The 8678-nt window shown below is 36.2% G+C and overlaps 2 protein-coding genes across 2 annotated transcripts; both read right to left on the reverse strand.

Annotated features, from left to right (window-relative positions):
- Window positions 1-511: 511 nt before the first annotated feature.
- On the reverse strand, window positions 512-5892 carry LOC141822361 (Holliday junction resolvase MOC1, chloroplastic-like). The gene is made up of 6 exons (XM_074709806.1): window positions 5471-5892; window positions 4425-4530; window positions 3035-3087; window positions 1740-1871; window positions 866-938; window positions 512-782 (listed from the first exon to the last, which is right to left on the reverse strand). Exons 1-6 carry the CDS (start codon window positions 5885-5887, stop codon window positions 727-729), a joined length of 837 nt encoding a protein of 278 aa, XP_074565907.1. The 5' UTR covers window positions 5888-5892; the 3' UTR covers window positions 512-726.
- Window positions 5893-6902: 1010 nt separating this feature from the next.
- Window positions 6903-8292, reverse strand: LOC141821491 (heat stress transcription factor B-4d-like). Its single transcript, XM_074708907.1, has 2 exons — window positions 8032-8292; window positions 6903-7424 (listed from the first exon to the last, which is right to left on the reverse strand). The coding sequence occupies exons 1-2, from the start codon at window positions 8290-8292 to the stop codon at window positions 6903-6905; spliced, it is 783 nt and encodes a 260-aa protein (XP_074565008.1).
- Between the last annotated feature and the right edge of the window lie 386 nt (window positions 8293-8678).

The raw sequence follows: 8678 nt of genomic DNA on the forward strand, positions 1-8678 counted from the left end.
TTGTTGACACTTTGTTGCTGCACTGGCCGGAAACCGATCGCGATTCGGTCGGAATCGCGACTGACAGTCCACTTCTGATATTGGTACGCGCCAAAAAGGTAAAATCGATCAGGCCTAGTCAGGCGGCCGACGGTGGCCAGACAGCGGCGCGATGGCGGCCGAAAGCGGCGGAGGTCAGAGAAGAAACACTGTGCAGTGGACGGTCAGATTTCAACGTGATCATCGGATGCCTACAAAAAGAGTCACTTTTAAAGTAGCCATACTATGAGACATTTTAAATGAACTAAAAATATTAGAAAATATTTTATTAATAAAATATTCAAGAGGCACTTTGAAAGTAGCCATAAAGATATCAATTTTTTAAACCTAAAGTACTTTAGACAGTCTTCTCCTAGATCACTTACCGAGTAAATTTAAAACACAATTTATACACATTCAAAGGACTTTCAAAATATTCATCTTGAAAATTAGAGAATACTAAGGAAAAAATAACAAGAAGCAAAATGGCTATTGAATAGTTAGTTGCTGACAGAATGAATACAGAAGGTTACAATACATTAAATGAGGTTGAACAAATGAGAATCTGACTGCAGAATCATCAATCTGGATGTTCACATTCTTGGCTTCCCTTAAATTGGTGACTTCAACAAGAGAAACAAAGCTGCAAGGAAAAATAAAAATGGATCTTGTGATGAGCCTTCCAAGTTCATTTTAATAGCTTGCCTGCTACTCCAGTTTCAAATCCTTGCCATAGGCGGCGATTAGGAGAGCCTCAGCTCTTCCTGCGAAAACAGAAACAAGGCTTCAACCTTTTGAGTTGCCAAAAAAATATGTATCTTTGATTGAAGCACGGACAAGTGTGTACCATGATCCTTTTTCCTTTTTAGAGAAGAGTGCAAAGAGGGGAATAAAGAAGAAGCAACTCTCCTGCTATCCTCCTGTGTAAAGAACACAGCAGATAATCAAAAAGGAACCATGGAGATAGAGACAAGAGGATTGCTGAGCTAGAATTAAGATTAGAATCACAAAAACATAGTCAAAGCCAAACGATGCATTTGGTTCATCAAAAACAATAATTATTCCTAGGAACTGTAACATAAATGCTTTTGGAATTTCCATGTTTGGTTTGTAGAAATGTTACCTGCATAAAACAATTTGTTCAGCTTGTGAGGCCTGGCACAGTTTGTTAAGGTCTGCTTTGGTCATTCATAATATAGATATTTTTGATGGCCGAATAGAATAAAAATCTATAATTTTTGGAGAAGGGAATAAATGAGGAATTATTCTGGAATAGAGTAAGGAAAAATCATTCATTATGATTTGAGAATGTATTTTAAAATCATTTCAATTAAATAGGAATTGATTATGCAAGTTCATATTTGTTACCAAGCATATAAATACTTATTCTATGGAATTCATAGGGAATGGGATAGTTATTACCATAAACCAAACACACCATAGTTTATAGTTGATTTAAACTACAATCAAATTTGTGAGGCAAAGAATTTTTCGCTCAGAGAATCCAGGATTATGAATACAGAATTAGATGAGTGATATTGTCAAATTCAACTCGCTAAAGAACAGGATTTTAGTCCTACATTGCAACTACCAAACTTCTAATAGATGTAAGTTTTGCTCTTAATTATCTCTAGATTCGCTAAAGTATTTTCAATTGAAAGATTTGTAGTCCTACATCTGACTGCATATGTAGTGCAGCTATTCAATGTGTTGATACTAACCTTGGTTGAGGAACTCCGCTGGATACCAAAATGGTCCTTCCAACTGCGAGATACCACAGGCACAACTGAAAACCCTGATGCGACTAAAATCCCTATCCATAATCCATATGTGAACCCTCCACTCCACCACCCCTTTGTTGCAACGAAAGAGAATCAAAGCTACAAGTATTAGCAACAAAAATTCCAACATGATGAAATACAGTAAGATATTATGTTGTATTTCCTTTTTAGAAAGAAAGTTTTATTTTTATCGAGCTGAAATGTATTGTAAAAAATGAATAGAACAATAATGGATTTGCCAGTGAGTTATATGAAAATTAATTAGTCATGTTAGCACTATCTTGAACAACAATGAAAATGTAGCACGACTTAGAAATGCCGATGACAGAGTAATTCAATGTGGAAGCTGGTTCGATTGGGAGTAGCTCAATAAGCAAATATCTCAAATAGTAAGACCATGAATTTTGTCCCTCAATAAAAAAAGACAAAATTAGCAGGGTTGGAAGCAAGGGGAAGGCATGGCATGGATGGAAGATAGTCAATAGTTGAGCCCTCAGAAGCTAATGGAGATGGAGTGGTCTGCTTTTGACCTTAGTGAGGTCACTACAACAATTACGGCAATGGGATACGGAACTGCACTAGGAAATCAAAGAGTGATTATGTAGAGCAGAGAAGGAAGAGGGGCAGTTTCATCAGACCCACAACCCCTTAAATTGGAGATCTAAAAGAAGAAACACTAGTTTTACCAGCTCTGATACAGAATTGAGTGTTAAAATAGTACTATTATGAATAACATAAACTCCATGCATACGACTCCAAATGTTGACTAACTACCAAGTACTCCATGTGGACTAAACCTATATATGCTGCAACCATATAGTTATTAACTCTACTGATAGAACATAAATGTGACCTTTATGCGTCTGCCTAGACCCCATTGTAACAGAAAAATATTTAACACTAGCTTCAACCAAGAATTAAAATGCAAGTAAACTATGGTGCAAGCAACTAAGTAAAATAATTGAGGATAGAATTTGCTATAACTATAGAGGTCCATAGTCTTATAACACGATCTCATACTATCTTCCATTCTCTTTGGATATGGAGTTATCCCTCCTATAGTGACATGAGAAATGTAGTAAAGTTGACTGACCATATGCCACCATGTAAATATAGATACATGCTTTTACATGAATTATTTTCTTTTTCAATGTCATTCGCAGCACAGGAAATTATCCAAGTTAAGGTATAGATACCACTAATATGAAGTGAACAAATTAATTGATATTGAATACCTGTTTTCCATCCTGCGGAAAAGGATTAGACTGCTCAATAAATGCTTTAGTACCTAAAATAGAAATTTTATATTAGTCGACATAAATTGATAAAATTAACTCCATAGCAAATTTTATCAGAAAATCTAATATTGCCATTGTTGTAAGAAAATAATTATATTTCCTGTTTATGAAACGGAACTTTAAAGATGATCAAGTAATAAATAAAAAATTGTGACAAAAAACTAAAATGACAAGGAAGCTCGACAATATATCATGACAAATATAATCTCACCAGCATTAGAAAAGGAGAGAAAACAGACATGTTAATAATGGGAATCTAGGAGGTGAACATTGAGGACAGTCAACTTGCATCCTTAAACAAGCTCCATGCTTTTCCATGTTTGTCAAATTTAATTAGAATCAGACAAGAAAGTAGGGTTTTATTAAACATCTTAGCATGTTATTCTTATTCAGTATATATATTGGATTCATATGATTGTTCGGTGGCAATTTAGACGGATGAATAACAAATATTGCGATTATCATTTAGTTGTATGTTTCTGCATTACTCAAGCTGGTGACTAATCATTTGCTTAATCTACTAAAATTGAAGTGCTCCATCACAAGATCAAGATTGACTAAATTTGACCATAGCATAAGGATTTACTTAATTCTGGTCCGTTCAAGTCACCAAAACAATGATTCGCACTGTGAAACAAAAAATAATATTTCTAGGTGTTATTATAATGTAAACAAAGTGTAGCTTTATCAGTTCGCCTTTCAATATATGTGATTAGTAATGAAGTCTATTGTATCTTTATTGAGTTACATATTTGGTCATAGTTTTTCATTTTCCTTTTTAGTACAAAAACTCTAATTTTCTGTGTCATTTAACATGGCAAGAACCCCAAAGAAAATTAACTCATAAGTGTTAAAACTACAAACATCTTCAGTAATTGCAGCATCCAGTTTCTGTTTTTTATAAGTAACTGAATATGTTCAATCATCAAAATTTAAGAGTGAATTAATGGTTTATAAAAACCATTTTAAACATAAATTCCAAACCTTACTAAGTGGAAGTAGGCAATCTCAAGAAGCATGAGGCTAGTGCTAGATAATTTAATTTTCAATATCATTAGTGCATAGAAATTGCAAAGACAAGCATGCAGTTTATACAGGTAGCTACAAAAGAGCAGACTTAACTGGAACTAGGATAAACTTACATACTAACGCCAATTGTACTATAAGTACAGACTTTGTTGCTATGAAATTTGAAAGTTGGATCGAAGATTGGTATAAGAGCAGAAAATAGTAATTGGACTAAATGAAAATTGATCAGTACATCATGCTATTCAAATTTTTTTATAAAATTACGAATTTCTAAAGAAATATTTTTCCTGCTTCATACCAAGTGGTGCGCCAAATGTTTGCAGCAACTGAATCATGGATCTTGCATCCAAGCGCTTTCGAACTTTTTTTCCAACCAATACTTGCATGTTTGGAGTATCAAACACCTGCTAAATGCTAGCAGTTGTTTGAGCAATTAGGAAGGTCATAAGCATGACAGTATTGCAAGTATAATTGTTCTTTAAATCACACAACATTCAGCAAAGAACTGTGCAAACTATAGGGGACCATATTATTGATTGGGTAGGAGCCTAGTATCAACATATCTCAAGAAAAGCACTTATAATACTCAAATTCTTTCCAATTCCTGCTACTTGGTCATGTTATATGAAATTGTCCAGGCCCAAGTTTAACTGAGAAGTGTCCTCCAGGCACATAGATGCACATTCACAAGGTAATTGTTAGTTTTGCAGATTAAAAAAAAAAAAACTAATACACTAAGGCCCAAACATATTTAGACTGCTGAAGTAGACTAGAAGTTCAATCTGCACACAAGAGATGTGTCCTCAAATGAATACTTCCACATATTCTTTTCTATTTAAGTGGATGTAGTTCCAACTAAATAGACTAAAAGAGTGGTTCTTTGCCGAATCAATAAAACATAGACATTGCAAGATGACCTCCTTCCAAAAATTAGATTACACTGTTTATCAGGAGCTTGAAGCTGTATATTAAAAATTAAGTCAGGTAAAGGCCAGAAATAATAGTGTAAACTTTTTCCACTTGTTCATGATAAAGGCTATTCAGCAACATGTTGAAAGTAATTGGAGACACATAGATCTAATTAAAAATTTTAAAATTGAATGGGAACACCCAACCATCAATTTGCTTTCCGTAAATGTCCTTCAATCTTCTATTGCTTGGCATGACAAATCTATTGTCTGCCGCAAAAACTTACGAGATGGAAAAATACGAAAGGACTATTCCTTTCACTCTTTTGCATCTCATGCTTGAAATTAACGCCAAAAGAACGACTTTTCCAAAATCCCTGCTTCCACAAGGGTTTTCACGAACATGCAAATAAACTTTCCCGCAACCCTCAGTTACCTGAGCAGAACAACCAGAAGCATCGCGTTTCAGCAGAGCCACAGCCCCCGAAGCATCAGGGTCGACCCCAACGGCCCACTCCGCGACGCAATCGCCGCTCTCTGCCTCCTCATCGGCGGCGAGGACGACCTGCCGGACCCTCTCCGAGAACGGGAAGGAGAGGGAATCCAGCCATTCCTCCTTGAGCAGAGCGGCGTCGGTCGCCCCGGCCCTAACCCTAGTAGAGAGAGTGAGCACGGTGGCCCGCCACCCGCTGGGAAGTAACTGGTCGGCGCCGGTGACAGCGAAGGCGGCGCCGCAGAGGCCTCGGCGGTGGACGGCGCCGCATCGGAGGGCGGAGCGTAGCGCGGGCGCGGCCATGGAAGCGGGGGTTGGGCGGGAGATGCGAGATTGGGAGCCAATTTGGATGCACGCCATAGAGGAACAATCGAAAGCAAAGCAAAAAAAAATCACTCACTCAAATAAAGTTGAACTTTTATATATTACGATAGCAGAAAGCCATTCACTCACTTTTTTATTTTTTTTTAAATTAAGATATATATATATATATATATATATCGATAAATTGGAAAAAAATCCCCAAAATCAAACTCATCAGTCCCCACCCAAGCAAGTCTCCCTATATCTATATATATATACAGAAAATTCGAAGGCCCAAAACACTGTTAGACGTCCGAAATAGTAATATTATCATTTTTTTTAATTAATTATTTTTTTAATTTATGATTAAGTCATTTAAAATTTTCTTTTTAAAATTTAAAAATTAAATTATAGTATTAAATATAAAAAAATTTAATTGTTCATAAGGTGTGTTAGATAAAAAGTGTGGGATAACCATCCGACACATTCTGTAAACAACTAAATTTTTTTTATTTTAAAATTATTTTCTATTTAATATTATAACACAACCTATAAATCCTAAATTGTAAGCAAAAAAAAATTAATTTAAAAAAATAAAAAAAATGAAATTGTTGTTGTTCTGGATTTCGAATACTTCTGAATGTCTGAGTCTACTGTCACATACAATTCACGTATTATAAAGCGCACAGAAATGATATCAAATATATATATATATATATATATATATATATATATATATATATATATATCAACTGAATCAATTTATTATCTTTAAAAGAAAATTCAAATCCAATTCTAGATAACTCAAAGTTGTCAGAGGCTTAGGTTTCACGTACTTATTAAGTGTGCTCATATTTTTCATGATTCAGACAAGACACATTAGTTGGGATGTCATGTCAGAATCTATTTATACTTTTTCGAATTTATCTGATAGTCGATTTGTAGAGTTGGACTGACTATATCACAACTAAATATCTATATTAATAAAAAACAAGACACATCAAGTAGAGATAGAGATGAATCCTTAGTCATAGCTGATTTACATACACTAATGTACAACTCCAATTTTTCTCTACTTCGTTGAGCTACAAGATCTAATTTCAGATTGCAACCCCTTCTCATCGCGAAGAGGAACACCGAAAAGCTTGATACATTTGTCCACCTCTTCCGTTGTTGTACGAGGGAAGCTAGTCGAGCCTTCATTGTCGTGCCATCGCAATCGGGAACTCGACCCTGAATAAGGAGATGAGTCCTTGACTTCATGATTTTGGAGGAAGCAGAGGATGCCATCGTAGAGCCTCTTCATGTGGGTGAGTTCAGACAGAAGGGAGGAGTTCCTCCTCCGTAGCCCCTTGTTGTCTTCCAAAAGAGCCGAAAGGAGGTCCCGATCATCGTCGTCATTGTAGCTTATCGCGGAGAGTGTCAATGGTGGTTGAATGATCCAACCGTTGATCATCTCGTGGTGGAATTGGTGGTAGTCTAGGGGAGCTCGAGGGGCCTTTCTTCGGTGGATTTTTAAGAGCAAATGTTTGGCTCCTTTCCTGAAGAACTCGTTGCCAAATTCCCACCTATCGGCCATAATCTTTCTGAAACCCTACAGTGGTTGTTAACATGGCAAAATGGATCAAATGTAGAATACTCTTTCTGAAATAGTTCGATTTTCGAACTAGTTAAAACCTTCTAAATAGTTGGGATAAACACAACTTGACGATCGTACTAAAAAGAGATTCGAAACAAGTTACATTAGAATGTACTAAAGATAGAGAGGCAAACTCTCACCGTCTCAAAAAAAAAACACATGTTTACTTCATCAATCAATCGACAAGCTTCGAAATGGCAAATGATTCAGTTTTTCTCATAGTAGAAAGCAAAAGGATAACATGAATGCATCTTAAATAGGTAGGATAAACACGATGATAACAATCACTATGCATTTAAAAGTAGTTAGTTTCCCTGCCAAATGCATCAGGTATCTCCATCAACAACCCTTCGAAATGTTGTAACAACTATGTTTTCATATCGTTAATGATAACGCAGTCAATCCTAACAACACATAAATGGACTTCAACAACAGTCTTCTAAATGCTCAATGCTTGCCTACTAATTAGGACAAACACAACTTGATGAATAGATAACGATCACAGTAAAAAAAAAAAGGATTCAAAAGAGATTAAAGTGACGGGAAAAGGAGGGATAATTACATAAGTATTCAGCTGTCTGACAAAGCTGGAGAAGTTGTTGTGCTTGAAGAAATTGGGCAAGAGATCCCTTGCAAACTCAGGGGGCCTCCAGACCACAAAGGTAGTCTCATCTCCTCCCCATGACACAATGTGGTCGGTGCAAGGGTCATCGACAAGTTGGTAGGTCTTCGAGAGGAAAGGAGCAGGCACTCCTCCATGCCCCATGGCTGCTGACACACACACCTCTCCATAGCCTTCCTGTTCCATGACTCTACTATTCATATTCAGATCTCGCTCACCATTTTATAAGCCTAGGTAGGCGTGTGGATCTGTAGAATGTATACAAGATCTGTAACCCAGTATTGTACCGCAAACTAATCTTTCATGGTTTAGCAATTGAACATCGAGGAAGATTCTATTCTGGATATGCCAAGTTAGTTTGGATGAGTTATTGCTTGTAGACATGTTCTGTGTACTTCACATGACCTTTCCCTATCCACATGTGATGCACTGACCAAGAAGGGGGCTTTAAATCTACCTTTGACTGACAAAAAAGCAGCGACAAGATCAAAAACAAATCAGTAAATGGTAAGTAAATAAACAGATAAAAAAGATGGTGATCAGAGATGGCAACAAGATAAAAAACAAATCAGTAAATGGACAAGTAA

Source organism: Curcuma longa, chromosome 2, assembly GCF_044706935.1.
Source record: "Curcuma longa cultivar G26 ecotype Majalengka, Jawa Barat chromosome 2, ITB_CL_G26_1.1, whole genome shotgun sequence".
NCBI lineage: Eukaryota > Viridiplantae > Streptophyta > Magnoliopsida > Zingiberales > Zingiberaceae > Curcuma > Curcuma longa.

Bases quoted from the DNA above. Each gene is read 5' to 3' on its own strand.
- LOC141822361 (XM_074709806.1), bottom strand. From the start codon at position 5,887: ATGGCGTGCATCCAAATTGGCTCCCAATCTCGCATCTCCCGCCCAACC. The intron at 4,531-5,470 runs GTAACTGAGGGT...AGCATTTAGCAG, and splicing joins CTTCTGGTTGTTCTGCTCAG to GTGTTTGATACTCCAAACAT. The intron at 783-865 runs GTACACACTTGT...CTGTTTTCGCAG, and splicing joins AAAAAGGAAAAAGGATCATG to GAAGAGCTGAGGCTCTCCTA.
- LOC141821491 (XM_074708907.1), bottom strand. From the start codon at position 8,292: ATGAATAGTAGAGTCATGGAACAGGAAGGCTATGGAGAGGTGTGTGTG. The intron at 7,425-8,031 runs GTAATTATCCCT...CAACCACTGTAG, and splicing joins TCAGACAGCTGAATACTTAT to GGTTTCAGAAAGATTATGGC.